Source organism: Plectrocnemia conspersa, unplaced genomic scaffold, assembly GCF_051122295.1.
Source record: "Plectrocnemia conspersa isolate PC_06_02 unplaced genomic scaffold, ASM5112229v1 ptg000001l, whole genome shotgun sequence".
Lineage (NCBI taxonomy): Eukaryota > Metazoa > Arthropoda > Insecta > Trichoptera > Polycentropodidae > Plectrocnemia > Plectrocnemia conspersa.
Window position 1 is genome coordinate 10747055 of NW_028277165.1, and position 16866 is coordinate 10763920.

General features: G+C 29.1%; 2 protein-coding genes across 3 annotated transcripts; one reads left to right on the forward strand and one right to left on the reverse strand.

Annotated features, from left to right (window-relative positions):
- Nucleotides 1-690: 690 nt before the first annotated feature.
- Nucleotides 691-3057, reverse strand: LOC148238809 (uncharacterized). Its single transcript, XM_088205766.1, has 3 exons — nt 3028-3057; nt 2754-2967; nt 691-1420 (listed from the first exon to the last, which is right to left on the reverse strand). The coding sequence occupies exons 1-3, from the start codon at nt 3055-3057 to the stop codon at nt 741-743; spliced, it is 924 nt and encodes a 307-aa protein (XP_088061892.1). The 3' UTR covers nt 691-740.
- LOC148238810 (phospholipase A1-like) lies at nt 1815-9676 on the forward strand. 2 transcript variants are annotated; one of them, XM_088187471.1, is made up of 2 exons: nt 1815-2611; nt 8134-9676. In XM_088187471.1, exon 2 carries the CDS (start codon nt 8301-8303, stop codon nt 9018-9020), a length of 720 nt encoding a protein of 239 aa, XP_088043597.1. In that variant the 5' UTR covers nt 1815-2611; nt 8134-8300; the 3' UTR covers nt 9021-9676. The 2 variants fall into 2 exon arrangements, with proteins under 2 accessions (XP_088043597.1, XP_088043588.1); XM_088187462.1 differs by lacking the exon at nt 1815-2611 and adding an exon at nt 4558-5034.
- Nucleotides 9677-16866: the final 7190 nt, after the last annotated feature.

Genomic DNA, 16866 nt, shown 5'->3' on the forward strand with positions numbered 1-16866 from the left:
AACTATAATGGTATAAATTTATTTTTAACATACTAAAATAATAATATCAATTGCTTTATATTCGGACTGTGCTGTAAACAAACATATAAAAAACACTTTACTGATATTTTTGTCGAAAATTAATTTTAGTTCCCATTAGATCAGTGTTTCTCTAATATTTTTCTATCGTGATATTTTATATCCACCTCCCCTCCCTTTATAGGTTTTAAATTCGGGTAAAATAAGTATATTAAAATACGAAATCGAAAACATATTAACCCACTCCCTTCATGTGTTGCAGATGCATGCTCTTGTCACTAGAGCATGACAACTTTAACCCTTGCCTCCCTCCCTTCCGCGTTAAGGCTTTTTAGCAAGCCAATACTGCAGCGGATCATAATTTGACAAACCCTGGGCTTGGCCAGCGCCTTTTTTTCAAGACTCCATCCGAAAATGCCCCGACGCTGTGCTTTCGACTAAGGCCTCTATCAAATCGTTGAAACTGCAGACATTCCAAGCCTTCCAGAGCTGCATCCACGAAGGGAAACTAAATTACATGTAAGTTATCATGCTCCTGTCGTGATGTCTATAAATAAAGTACATATAATATCACCACAGCAACCTTGTTAAATTAAAAAAATCTATAAATATATATATATATATATATATATATATAAAGATGAATCGGACTTATAGAAAAAGACAGTTGGATAAAATAAATGTTTCTTTATTACATCACAAATTAATAAAATAATGTTATATTATATTTTTGGAAATGAGAAGTCGACCGTTATTTGTTTGGTATTTGAATCCGAGCTGGAATATATTGGAGTTTTTGGTGAATATTCCTGTTCAACAATATCTGTATATAGCGGCGACAATGACCTAAAATCAATACGCTGATCCTTTGAAAGTTCCTCAAACTCTTTTATTTGCAATTCCGATATAATCGAAAGTACTTTTATCTTAGCTAAAGCTTTATTACACGTCGATAGTTTTTTCACAGTGCACGCAAGACTCTCAAAGAATAGGTCTATTTCATTTGATTCCAAATTTTCTGATTTTTTATTGTTTTCATTTTGTAATATATACTTGATCAGCGTATTAGATGCGCTCTCTTGCACTTCGTTACTTTTTTTGATCTCGCTCGGAAGTAGAATTTTAGAAGATATTTCATTCGTACCACTACCATCTTTATTCAACTCAGTTTCGTCAACATCTGTTTCGCTCAACATTGTATCGCTATTTTTCTCTATGTCCGGCGTTGAAAACGGTTCCCTATCTCTGATACAAATATAAGGCGCAAGAAAAGAAATACTTTCTTCATATCTCCATTTTTTTATTTTAACCGACGATAGACCGCTTTGACAATCTCTTTTTTTCTTTAAGTATCTGCGATACGCATCGCGGACACCATTCCAAGCCTTTTTGCATACTTTATCTGTAAAATAAAAATACAACTCCATTACTGACAATTATTTTTTCACCGCTAAATTATATGTTTAGTTTTATTCAGTGTGCCACATGTATAAATATATGATTTTTATTAAAAAAAGAATTTTCTTGTATGAAAAATCTGATAATGAATTGGCCTTAGGCGCAAAATATATATATTATATATATACATATAAATTTTATAAATAAACTCAAAATTTCTAACCTTTTTTCTTTAGAAATTGAAATGATAATTTCTATTTTTACATTTTTTAACAGAGTAAATTTTTTAAAATAATCTGTAAACGGACATTGTGATTATCGAAAACATATTAGTTCATTCAGCCGCGTAGCATATTTCTTTGTACGAATTAATAGCATTGCGCACAATGTCATAAGAAAATGAAAACTTATTTTGAGGAAAGATTGATATGACATATCGCTTCAGGAATGCGCATTAGATATTTTTGGTCGACAGGTTGGATCCGGCTCTCGGACCGTAGATCGCCAATATGTGATTTAAATTTTTGAGACTATTTTTATAGCTCTATCGATTTGCCATAATTTGAGGGATTCGAGAGTTGCAATTAAAATTGTCATGTTGAATCTTATATTAAATGTGTAGAAAATTAATGATAACTTCGCAACTTTATCGGCGATACGCCGTGTATTATTTAGTGTTATCGATGACATTGATAAACGGTTAATTGCGATTTTTTTACCGATGTTTGGGAAATAAATACGCACACATAAAAAACTAAGTTATAGATTTTAAAACGTATTTATATAGCAAAACGTTGTTGGCCACTTTCGCAGACGATAGGGCTAAAAGCATAAAAAATGAGAACAAAATTTGTTTTTTTATGCTTATGAACATTTAGTGTTCATAACAATATGGTTTATGAAGAGCGTGGCGCAGATAAAATTGGCAAGTACCAAAAATAGCAAATAAAATTGATTTTGTTATTGGCATAAGAATACGGGATGTATAGCAACCCTGTTTTAATACAGTATCACTAAGTCGAAGAAAAAATGACGAACTTGTATATTAAATTTAAAAAATTATGTATATATATATATACGTACATATATTAGTAAACAAAATAAATTATAAATGTTCGGAATATGGCAACACCGGACAAACGTTTCTGTCACGACGTGCTGCGTGCGACGAGTACAGTACGAGTCAATTGACACAGTACGTACAACAAAAATGACATGTTTGTATTATTAGTTGAGAGCTAATGAATGTTTAATGTTGAAAGGCACTGATAACTTTATTTATAAAAAAATATACAGACGAAGTTACAATTGAATCGGATATCGGTTAATTTACTTGCCTTCTTTGTTTAATTTTCTTCCGATATCCTTCCACACTGCTTCCTTTTTTTCAAAATTATTGTACTTCTTATGTTCCTGGTCGTATAGGAAGGGATATTGCTTCACAAGCTCGATTAAATTCTCGCAGTCCATGATACTCGCATCGACCGGCCGCGCACGTAACGATATATGCAAACGTTCAGGCGCTGTACGTGCGAGATAAATGCCGGTTCGCTACGCGACTGCGCGGACACGCTAGGTTTGGTCACTGCAGCGATGACGAGGCATTCGTACAAGCAAAACTGGCAACACCGCGACGTTCATTGTCGCGTGGATTTTTTTGGAAAAAAATATATGTATATATATTAATATTTTTATATTATCTTGCAGGTATATATTTGATTTTTGTAATTAATAGTACGATTTCACTGCAGTTCTTCTTTTGCACGAACGTTTTCAATCGCAATGTGGCGATCATTTTCAGATGCTGAATCGAAAAAAAAAATATTTTAGGATCAATTCGACGAAAAGAAAAAAACATTCAAAAACAGTCCAATTGAGTTTCAACACAATATGGTAACGCATCACCTGTTATGGCCAAAACGTGTAACAATACAGTTTCATTGATATTGGCTAGTGAAATTATAAATCAATTGTTTGATACCTTCTCACTTGTTTAGTTAGTGATATTATATTTCTACTAATTTATACTCACTGAAAAATAGCCCTTCACTGTAACATATACATATGTATAGGACTCATATGTAATTACAAGTTACTTACTTAAACATACGACCTGTCAAAGTAGAACCAAAGTGTTGAAAAATACCCATTAGGTATAACATACATATGTATACATATGTAATGACTGTTTTACAACTGACCTAATTTCTACCAAATACAGAAATATTGTATTGATAAAAAATATTATTATACAGTTTAGTTTATTTATGCATTTTGCTAAAAAAGAAGAGAAATTTTATTTAAATTAAAAATGGTCAATAAAAAATACATTATTTACAAATTATCAGTTCCATTTGTGCAATGAAGCAAGTTGGTGTGTTGGCGATTGGTGTTAAATAAAGTGCTTAAATAATTATAAATAAACTATTGTATACCGTAAGTTTTAATGACTTCATTAAATTTGTTTTATTAATAGCTTGGCATTATAAAACTTATAACGTAGATCTCCCAAATAAAATCATTGCTACGTTATAAAATATTTCATGTATCGCAGGTATGTTTCTTCTTTATAAATAAAAATATATTTTTTTAAATAATAATAAATCACCACAAATAAACTACATAATATATGTATATGTAACGATATTTAACTAAATTTTAATATTTTTTATTGTTATCTGAATTTTTTAAAAGCGTCATGCATTTATTTTAGTAAGTAATAAATTTAATCATATTAAAGGATTAGTATAATTTATAAGTTCTCTTATTTTTATTAATAGGCTTATAATTTTAATTATTTACAATTTATTGATAAAATAAACCATAGTCGTAAAAAAGCAATTTCCTGTCTCATAAATAAACAATGCTATCTTATTTTTTTCATTCACTCGAACATAAATAAACGATATACCCATACATTACTATTTATTTAGGTTAAAATTTTATAGACGTGTAAAATTGCCTAATACCTATTGCAATTTGTTTAAAGTAAATATTTAGTTTGTTCAGTAAACTACTCAAATAAAACCTTGATTCTCAATGGACGTTTCGCTTACGTTCGTTTCATTTTAGTGCAATTCTAATGAAAATACACAAGGAAGATCAGCAAGTTGTTCAAGGAAATCTAGAATGAAATAAATTGATCGTGAAATGAATTCGTCAATTTTATACTGATAATAACCTTTTAATTTATAATAATTAGGATTAACATGAATTTCTCGAGAGATTCGTTTTCACGTACAATTACGCCGTTGCTCAACAAAAAATTAAGAATCATTTTAAAATTGTCGGAAATTTAAATAAAACAACACGTCACAGATTTTTGACATTTGTTTGGATAAAGTTCAAAGTCATCGTTTAAGCCTCGTTGTTATGCATATATAAAAGTGATGCTAGTGAAATTGGATATCATTTTGTACCACATAATCCGACTGGAATCACCGCGTGAAAAGTCGACTTTATGAGAGATGAAAAAGTCGATCGTGTTGTGTTTTGTGGGTTTGTTTGCTCTCTGTAGTGTCAGTTGTGATGGATTCGTCTTTGAATTGATGAGCATGAAGCAAGAGGCGGTCCTTCTACCAGCCATCAAGATCGGCTTGAGTGTATTTTCGGCAAAATGTAACGTGAAATTTTACTTTTACCACTTCAATTAAAAATAAGTATGAAAAAGTAAAATTTGAGTTAAATATTATTTTTGAAAAATTTTAAAAGCAAACTTGAACTTTCACTGTTGTAACGCATTCAGCTCAAAATATTCATTTCGATAATACAAAAAAGTGTTTTATTATGCAATAGTGTCGTAATTCTTATTTTCAACTTTTTTAAAATTGAAATAAAATATATTATATTAATATATATTTAAATGAAATTTATTATATATAAATATATATTTAAATGAAATTTATTTTAAAATACTTAAGAATTGTAATTTGGCCTTTATATATAAAAATAATGGTCGTTTTTTTAATATTACGAACAATTTTCAATAATTTAAATTACATAAAATATATTTATAAATCAAATGCATTATTATAATAATTATGGGAGTTGTTTATATATCTTTGTATTTTTTATTGAATTTAAAATGAATTAATAAAAAATAAGTATGCTTAAAATTTGTTCAAATATAACAGTGATTTCCATTGATTCTACTGGTTGCTTATTAAAGTTCACCATATACAATTAGTCTCATAGGTACATATATTTATTCACATTCATTAATTATCATGTGTAAAAAAAATTACATTATTAAAGCTTATTTAGATAGGTATATACACATATATGGGTTTATTTATATATTTTATTGGCACACGCTCGGGCACCAACTCTAAGTCATCGCTATTTTTTGTAATTTATAGTTTATAGCAAAACTATGTTTTATGGTAAGGATAGTAATTAAAGGTTTTTGAACCTTACTTCTTTACTTTATTTTACGAAGTTTTTAATTATTTGAATATCTGCCATTTTGAAACAAGATGGCACATAATACTGGCCCTTTATGTATTTAAGATTTTTTAACAAAACTATAATTTTTTTTATTTTTTTAGTGATTTTCAAACAAGATGAGGGGTCAGACTGGCTAACTAATTAATTAGCTAAGATTTTCACGTGGATTATTAAAAAAAGTTTCATGTAATATAATGAAAACTACGGGAATTAGCATATCCTTGAAAATTGTTATTAAGAAAATACCACATTTCATTATATCAGCTAATGGTGTTATGATAGAATGACAAATATCATTATTTTGAATAAAAATGTTCGAAAAAATAAGTGTAGCTAAATCTAAAAATATAAAAATAGTATATATATAACGGTAAAAACATTTGAACAATTACTTAACACTGTAGGCGAGAGACGAAAATCTTCGTTTCGTGACGCTTATCGGTTAAAAGCGGGAAACAAGGACGAAATATTTTGTACTGCACACTTTCAATTTCGTTTGTCTATGCCAAACTGTTGCCGTAAATATGGTCTGGTTATAATTTGTCACATTTTTATTACGGGAAAATTTTAATTTGATTTTTGTTTCAAAATTTCTAAGCTAATCATATTATGTGGATAAGTTCAACTCTTTACATTTTTTTCCTTTAAGAAGTAATTTTGATTAAAAACATTATATGTATTTGAATTCATTCTTGCCTAAAATTAGGCAATTATTATGTTTTTCTATTACTTAATGGCTTTACATATTTAATGGTATTGTGTATATTAAAAAGAGAACACGAAATCTAATAGATATTATAACTCATTTTACAAAGGGAGATTAAAAAATTGACCTAACATAGAAAGGGCAGTACTAAACGCACATTTATATTTTTGAGGTTTAGTGAACTGTTATTAGTGTTTCTGCAAAGTTACGATACTTCACGACTTTTATAGAATACTCTGAAGTAAAGTGTTTATTATAGATAAAAATGAATAATTGTAGACATTGCACTCACTTTAAGCATATCTTGTCATTTATACACAATGGTCAAAAAGTAACCAGCCGATTTAAAAAAATAGGGGAAGCAACTGCTACCACTAAAGAAAACATTAATTTGATTTACTACATAGTTGCGGCAGATCGATGAATCAAGATTCGAGAAATAGTAGAAACTGTGGGCATCTCATATGAAAAAAATTGACCAATTAGCTATGAATGTCAAACATTTTCTGCAGAGTGGTTTGATAAAAAATAGTTATGAATTCATCTTGAAATTTACCTACAATTGTTTGGCTTAACAAATATCGGAATACACAATAATTTGGTTATCGCCTATAAACAATACGATTGCATTGTTGTTGGTATTCTTTGACAATATCGGTCGGTCGCCGACAAGTGGCCACCTGGGAAGTTATGCTTTCACTAAGGAATGTACCGGTGGTGGGGTTAAACATTCTCGCGATTGGTCATAAATAGCTTCTCTCTCATTTGTACATTTAGTCACAGCACTAATTACTCTCGCAGTTAAGATACGAACTAACTCTCAGCGAACACGACGAACACCGCAAGAAAACCAAAAAATATTTTTTTTCACAACTGCAAGGCTTAACGACTTATTTATTCGAAATTTGCTGCCAATATATCAGTATAATCTTATATTTGTATAATAAACTGAATACGTCGAATCCCAAAACTAGCAATGATACATGTATTCACCACTGTTGCCTTAATCAAAGCAACAATCATAACAGTGGTGAATTACTAAATGGCTAAATTATTAAGGCTAACTAAATGTGTGCCATAAAATTTACATTCAAACACACATCAGCAGTTACGATAGCGTCGGCGTGGTTTAAAATTGCTACTGCATCCTCTCTATCCAACGAATCTAGCTCCATCAGACTTCCGTTTATTTCCAAGCCTCAAAAAACACCAGAGATGAATATCGATTATCTTCCTTCAAATAAGTTGTAGCAATCATAACAAAGTATTTTATCAGACCGGAATAATGGCATTACAGCTTTGATTGCCTGTGTGGATACGTAATGGAAAGTAAAAAATAATACACAAAATTCTTATTGAGCTCATTTAATCTACCCTTACCTGTTGTGCAGTTATGTTTTATTATTTTCAAGTCAACTAGATCTACATTTATTGTAGTAATAAAATTTCATATAAATATTTACCTCGTCGAGGTGATCCTATTTCTATTTTTTTATGTAATGCATAGGATTGCTAGACGGCATTTTTACAATCAGCTGATTTACACTATTTTTGTTTTGTTTCAGGTGTAAGTCTAAATTATGCCAGGTCGCTTGCATTAAAATCACTCGTCAAGCCTAGCAAATTATCAGTAAAACTATACACAGCGAATGGTTTCTTAAACTATACGTTTGCTGAAGCTATAGACAAACTCACCAACAACAATTCCAACTTTAATATTAAAGCTAGAACTATGCTATACATGCATGGTTTTACCGGATCTCCGGATTCGAACAACATCAAATATATAGGCCAATGGATAACAAGCATAGGTTGGAATCTGTTGTCTGTGGATAGCACAAATTACTTGGACATCGTAGACTACACCAAAGTGGCCGGATTTGCTCCGTTCATCGCTAACATCGTGGGCGACTTCATATACGATCTCTATCAAAAAGGAATGCCTATAGCAAATCTATACTTGGTAGGTCACAGTCTAGGTGCTCAGATGGTTGGGATGGCTTCCAGGAGATTCAGAAGCAGAGCAAACGTCACAATACCTAGAATAACAGGCCTAGATCCAGCCTCTCCTTGCTTCCCGTTCCCCGATAAAGCTTTAAATCTTAATGATGCCGATTATGTAGATATCACGCATACTAGTATTTTAAGTTATAGAGAGAATATGGCAGCGCACGCAGAGTTTTTTGTGAACAACAGAAAAGGCAAGCAGCCTGGGTGTACTGTAGGCAATGTAGCCTGTGCTCACTCCAGAGCGATTTCTCTTTTCGCCGAATCCACCAAAAACTACTATGGATTCATTGCTAAGAAGTGCAAAAATATTGCTAAGTACGACTGTCAAATATGGGATCTGTCGTTGATGGGATTTGCATCAAAACCAGAAACTAGAGGTGTATTCTTTCTCAAGACTAAAATGCAAGCTCCGTTTGCGAAGAGTATAATAGGGGTATTCTAGCTACCAAAAAATGTAACGAAAAGCCAAAGATAAAGTTCCTCTCTTATTAATGTTAGTTAGAATATCAAATATGAATAAAAATATTTGTAGAAATGTTTGCTATTTATTTATATCGGGATTTAATGCAAATAAATTTGTGAGCCATTCTTGTTATATTATATTTACATACATTATGTTTCTTCGTCAATTTTTATAACATATTGTTCGGGCAGGGGGAAGATTGGGATAACCGGGGGGTGGTGTAGTGGGTTGGCTGTTTTTTTCGGTGTCTTAAAGTGCAGCTGAGCAAATATTGTAACAGTTGCCATTCAATTGAATACACATTTGGGTGACTATGTTTTCAACATTTTATTTGAATCAAAGAGTATATAGAGTTACCATTTTAAATAAAAATATAATTTAATAATTGTGAAATAAATGTGTTTTTAATGTATATATTGTGACGCAAAGACATTTAAAATACACATTAGACATGTCAGTAAAATACAATTAAAGGGATTCCAAAGTAAGCTTATTTTCTTGGGTGCCGCACCAGTGCTATTACTTTAAAATTAAAATTTGTGATTTAATATTATTTTTATATTTTTATGTTTATATAGGTTTAAGATACATATATGTGTAATAAATATTTTTGTATTAAATATGACTTATTATTATATACGAATTTTATAATATAGCTACACCTTTGTATTTATAATATATTAGTAAAGAAACCATTAACAATTCATATCAGATATTAATTCTAAACGTCAAATGATTCAAAGGTTGAGCCCACGATGTTTTTATTTGATATTATGATTTAATATGACATAATAATTAAAAATTAATTTTTAATGCTACAATAATTTACTTGCTTATATTTATTTATATTTCAAAATGAATAAGAAAAATAATTGGTGTTATTAAAATGTAATATCATGATTAGATAATAGATGGCACTATAATTTTACAAAAAATAAATTATCGGTTAAGCAAATTATTTATATTTTAAATATTATTAAAAATTACGCTAATAATATACAAAGAAAAATCGGTTAAATTTAAGTAATGGTAAATGTGTGTTACTGGTTCTGAGATGATTTATTTAATTTATACATTCTTAATTTAATAACCTATTTAAAAATATGTGCAGATCTAATGCTTACGATTTAATTTTTCTTTGTTTATTTGTATTATAATTTTGATTCAAGTACAATTTTAGAGTAACTCGTTTATACGTAGCCTTGTTTGCTTCTTGTAGAACTATGAAGCGGCTGCTTGAAGTCGATGCTTAGCGTACCTCCGCTTGATGCGAGTTTGAATGAACTCTCGTGTGTTCTAAGACGGGAGAAACAAAAAAATTGTTTGTTAAAGTTTCTGACGAAAATGTATTCCAAATGAAAGAATCAAATGTGCTTTATATAGATACGTACATACATACGCTGATCAAGACAGTGAGACATTATTCGCTTTATTTCTTTAACTTTAAATATCTTTATTATAGAACGCGCTTGAAGGGCTGCTTCCAGATATTTTTCTGTCGCAGGTTCGTATGATTTGAATGGTTTATTGCTCATGGCAACTAATCACACGAACATTGGTCACTAAGCAACCAGCTCACAAGAAAATTGTTCACGTAGCGATTGCTCATTCGAATATTCGTCACACGGAACATCATTCACACGGTTTAAGGAAAGGTAAGATTTTTAAGGATATTTTGAATTTATTGTATATACAATAGCTAATTATGTTTGAAACGAATTTGCTATACATAAAGATCAGATCAGTATCGGTATTTGTTTTGTATGGAATTTCATATATATAGGGTGTCCCAAAATTAACGCAAGATTTGAACTAAATAAAAAACACATTTTTTAGTCTTTAGATTGTTATTTTTTTTATTGAATCATAAAGTACATAGGATAGGATTATTTATGATTATTATTTATTTTTACTAAACCTAAAGTCTCAGCTGTCAACATTTACTGCACAAATGACGGTAAATTCAAATCTTGCGTTAATTTTGGGACAACCATTATATATACATATATATTAAATAACTAGAAATAAATTAATCGCGACCGAATTATTAAACTGACCGAAATAATAAATTTGCGTTTTGAAACAATAAATACAAAAACGTAACACGAAGTTCACAAAAATTTGCGACGCACATCTGTTTTTGAGATAAGCGTTAAACAATAATATACGGAGGGTTTTTCCAACATTTTTTTTCGTTCAACGAACGAATTCTGCGAATTTTAGTCATAGTAAACACACCGACAAACAATCTTAAAGCCACTTTTTGTTGAGAAGAAGATTCTCATTGTTTCATAGTTCGAAACAAAATAAAAGCGCATAAAAGATCATGGATTTCGGAGCGACACTAGTCACTAGGATATTTTGAAAAATAGTGTTGCTCAAGTACACAAAGTGTTTCATTTTTTCAAATTTTATTCAAGATTTTATTCAAATGAATATTTTTCGAATATTCGATCAATTATTCGAATATTCATACACATAAATAAAAATCAGGCGAATAATTTGAATTTTCGAATATTCGATTTAAAACTATACTCTCGATGCCTTGATTAATTGTAACGATTTGGGGGGTGGAATTAGATTTATTACATACTGCTGTCTTTTCTAAAAATACGCTGTAACGGGGCACTTAGAATCACGGATAGCTAGTTAATAGAATGTCAGTTGTAACGAAATGACGCAACCCGTCCAAATCTCCGATCGTCACGAACGTTAGTGCAACGAACGCATTTATTTTAGTACGTATTTTCAAAAAGTCCTTTCTCTCACTCGGATGGTAGTACTTTCCATATCTTTTGAGGCATGGCACAAATTATTATACAATAAAAACAGAACAGCTACTTACATACATGTAATGTATTTTATAAAATAAAAGCATACAAATCTGGTAATCTTCTCATACATTTTTTTATATAGTAGTTACGATAATATGCAGAGAATCAACTAAAATGGTTATATGTTCTCTTAATTTCTATATTAACCCTATACCTGAGGAGCGTTTATTGATAGCTATTAAAATATCACTACTATTAAAAACATGCGTGGATAAGAAATTAACTAAATATATACATAAACCGTGGTGTATGTAAATTATATTGGCATTGAAAAAATTCTTTGCTATTTTCAGAATTTTTTTTTTATTTGATTAGTTTTTCGCAATTTTTCGTTATCAGAGTCAATTCAGATTGCCACTAATTTGCACAAATAAGTAACGCACTTGATATTCAAGTTTTACCTTCTATCAAACGCTACTTTAAATGTTTATTGTACTTTTATCAAATTTATGTTATCGATTAAAAATAAAAACTCGTTTAAGGAATTTTTAATATTCGTGCCCGAATAAAACGTATAATATTCTATAGAATTATTATTTCCTCCCAAACAACTTTGATTTTTAAAAAAATAATAAATATGCTTTATAAATCATATTTTTTAAATTAATAATCTGGAAATTTAATCATGAAAATGTCTCTTTAATAATTTAAGTATTTTTTTTAATATAATAACAATAAAACAATAATACAACACTCAAAAATTGTAGATGGTTAATCAATTACATTCATTTGAGTAACCACAGTTTTTAGATTTTTCTTACAAAAAATAAATGAAAAAATACAAATCTGGAATTTAAGAAAAATTGCTTTCTGATTATTCAATATTCTCATCCTCAAGAGTTTCTAAAAAAATATGATATATAAAACAGTAATAGTACAAAAAAGCTTTAATTTGCTATCTAAATATGGTATGTAAATATTTACATAACCTCCATATTAAATATTTAAGCAATATTAAGTTAATTCACGTAATACATTTCGATAAATAATAAAAGATAAAAGCATAGAAACTCGTATAAGTTTTACCAGTTTGGGTTTTCTTAAATATTATTTAATTTTTCAACAGATGTCATTTTATTATTATTTTTTTTTTTAAATATTAAAAATATTTTAATTGCTTTCTCATAATAATATATAACTGAGAAAAATTTATACCAACCTTAGTTAATTTTAAATAAATAATAATGTATACAAGAATAACAGCAAAGAGCAATGGCCTATTAATTTATCGAACTATTATCTCATATTCAATTAGAAATATTGCCTAATGAATGCGATAACAATAATAACAATAGTCATTATGAATGTAAATTATATATCTATAGAAGATAAGTCATTAAATCAGTTTTTAACATAGGAATAGGAATAAAGACCTCAAGACAATAATATATTAATTGATACAAACGTAGTTTAGAAATATTTAACAATTTATTAATAATTAAAATACTAAAACACATATGTGCTTATTATTTGATGTATTTATATCTTTATTATACGTATTTTATCGATCAAGAAAACCATAGTTAATTACCGCAGTATATATTCTGATGTAACGCATACTACATTTTTATTGTACATAGTTTAGTATAAATATATTCATATGAAAAGCTTGTATAACATAACTTCAAATATTTTTATTTAATTTATTGTGTAAAAAAAAATAATTTTAATTAATTAATGAAACGTAAATATATTTATTTTATTAATATATTTTATTAAGCCACGTTTAAGAATATTACAAAGCGTAGACGTCAAACTCACAGTAATTCTAATTCTAAGAACAAAAAAATATTAAGCTCCTCGCTTATCGTCCAATTTGCTTAGCGACCTTGTCATAGGAACGAAACTCGATTCCTGGTTTTCCTAGATTTTCCCAAACTCGCGTTTAAATATCGTGATAAATAATTAAAATAAAATCGAGCTAAGTCATGCATAGAGTCATTTTTTAATGTAAACTGTAAAAAAGTTTATAATCAATGAAATAAATATCTCTAATTCAAGTCTTTGATAACAATATTTTTCCAAGTGAATTTATTTGCTTTGTCAGAATCATCATAATCAGATATTTCAAGATACGATTTATTGGTTTCAGTTAGCATAGTAATTACCTATTCTTCTTCGATTTCTTGGTCAACGAATAGCTCGTCAAACGAATTATAAATTTTCAAATCCTGTTACAAATGCATTAGTTAAACATAAAATATAATTATATTCTTCATCCATTGTTAGAGTTAAATTGCCACGATTAACTACTTTTAGGCATATTTCTCTTAAACCGGCATTTAAAGTTGACTGTTTAATTTCTTTGAATACAGCTGCAGTATGCTTTACACAATTTGAAATTGTAAAGTTTTCATTACTGGAGTGATTCGTTATCATCGTATTTATATAATATATGCAGTGGCATAGCTATGGGGGGGGGGCGGAGGGGGCGGGCCGCCCCGTGCGGCACTTGCTTGGAGGCGGCATATTTGCGATGGGATCGTCTACTGTGGTTCTTATTGGTTACTTATATACATTTACGAATAACAAGAGCTTAATAATAACCAATTTATTATTTTAAGAAATGCTGATTTTATGACCCTACAAAAAATGTATGGGGGGGGGCGGCAATTTTAAGGATCGCCCTGGGCGGCACATGCCCTAGCTACGCCACTGAATATATGTACATATGTCCGCTTTATATAGTGTATCTGCATTTCATACAGTTAAACGTCGAATACATACGATTGCAATATATATTAAAAAACTGTATTTTTCTTGACCGCGTTAAAGTGAAACCGCGTAAATCAAGATATGTGAGTATTCCTAAAAACTTTTATAAAAGTCTATGGCATTCTAGATATATATCTATAATTCTATAATGTGAATGTGAATATTATTTTTTATTATACTCGAAATGGAATTTTCCTAAATTTAAATTCCTGTTTTTTATTATAATATTTAACAGCAAAAAATAAGCAGAATGTTGAATATTGAACAATGTATTTTCTACAAAAAAAATTTAAAGTCGCGACCTCATCATAATATTATATACATACATTTATGTAAATATGTATATGAGTTTTGTAAATTAGTTTTATAAACACGCATTGAACAATAACTTATTATAAATACTAAAGTGCGAGAATATATTTAAATGTGTCAAGTTTTAATTATTATTACCGCTTAACTACTAAAAAGTATTACACACTATAAAACAATTACAAACAACCATTATTGAGCTCAAGGACAGTACTTACATGTAACTTGTAAATGTACACCCGGATAAAATACACCCTAAATTATTTGAGATAAAAATGTTTATTGGAGCTATCACTATTATAGTGCTTGCGAGATAAAAGATAACTCCCGCACAGGTGATAAATTTAATATCATATATTTTTATTCAACTTATTAGTTTCTCTTTTTAATACACATATGTATATGTATATTAAATGTATTAGTTTAGTAAAACAATAAGAAGACCTAGTGTATTTGTGAATACATTCATAACAATTTACTGTATTTATCAAGTAAAAGTAATATTTATGAAGCAATTTGTCACTTGATCTCCTTGTATAAATATATATTAAAATTTGGTAAAAAAAAATAAGAAATTATATCAATATATGTTGTTAAGATAATTTTTTAATATTATATGCATTTTAATTACTAATTTACATTAAACAAATTTCAAAACGCGAAATGTAAGCTTTAGGTGTCATAAAATAAGATAACTAGTAAATTTATAACGAATAAATATTATAAAAATGTTAATTTCCTTACGAAATAACGAGGTCACATCCGATTTGAAGGATATATCCTCTTTGTCGTTCTAATTAAACATACGTTTAGCAAAGTCAGAAGTATACAACATCTTGATATTAAAAAAATATTTAAATATATTACGAATCTAACTGTACTTTGTACACACAATAATAATTAAATATAATAAATATAAGTAAAATAGTAATTGAAGTTGTTATTAAAATATCAGCTTTAATTACTATTTTTTTCAAATAAATTTTAACTTTAATTTAGTTTATCTTGTTAGTTAAATTATAGTAAAACTGTCTCAAATAATATCATTTCCGTTGTCCAATAGCGACGACGAGTGGCGGTACGCAAGATCATTTATCGATCACAATTATAACAAAACACCATTTGGCCGTTAAGTTAAACACGCATAGCGTTGCATTTAAATGTGTATAAGATTCCTGTTGTCCTACTCTGAAATATTTAACACATATATTAAACTATTTAGCAGTAAATAAGCGCTCATACTTAGGCTTGGGCTACACAAATACATATGCTCCCTACTATCCCATTGAATATTCGATGCGACTCATATTATATATCATATATATGTATGTATATATTACATATATACACGAGTATATAACAAAACACAAATATTAGACCATTTGGTCGTAAGTAGCGTTGCTCTCATGCATGTGCTTGCGTAATACATATACAGTAGTACCTTGGTTTTCGTTGACATCGGTTATCGTCGATTTTTTCTGCGAAAAATTTGCCTCGGATTTCGTAGTTTTTTATTGATTGCGAGTGTTAATTCATACTACAATTACATGCCTCGTAATGTTATTAAATACTACAAATAATTGCTTCGGTTTTCGTCGGTTTCACGGAAACAAACATTCACAAAACATAGAGAGCATCGTGTACGCTTACAACACGATAGACCAGTGGTATAAATCGGTTATTAATACCTGAAAGACCTGGGTTTAAATTCTATAATGATCCTACTGTTTTTAAATGTAGGTCATGCTTCAGAGATTAGAATTATTATATAGTTATAATTCCGATCAAACATCACATATGAGGTTTTCTTAGATTTTCCTTATCTTACGGATTAATACCGTGTAGAATAAATACTATGTCATGCATAAGCTGTAATAATAGTTACTAAGTATGAAAATATATTTCAAAGATTTACAGACTGTTCAGTCTGGTGTCTTAATACTTGCTTAGAGTCGCTGCATGTGTTT

Excerpts from the sequence above, each read along its gene's own strand:
- LOC148238809 (XM_088205766.1), bottom strand. The coding sequence starts at position 3,057 with ATGAACGTCGCGGTGTTGCCAGTTTTGCTT. Across the intron at positions 2,968-3,027 it reads CGGTGTTGCCAGTTTTGCTT|CGAACCGGCATTTATCTCGC; the intron begins GTACGAATGCCT and ends GCAGTCGCGTAG. Across the intron at positions 1,421-2,753 it reads AAGAAAATTAAACAAAGAAG|ATAAAGTATGCAAAAAGGCT; the intron begins GCAAGTAAATTA and ends TTTATTTTACAG.
- LOC148238810 (XM_088187462.1), top strand. The coding sequence starts at position 4,884 with ATGAAAAAGTCGATCGTGTTGTGTTTTGTGGGTTTGTTTGCTCTCTGT. Across the intron at positions 5,035-8,133 it reads GAGTGTATTTTCGGCAAAAT|GTGTAAGTCTAAATTATGCC; the intron begins GTAACGTGAAAT and ends GTTTTGTTTCAG.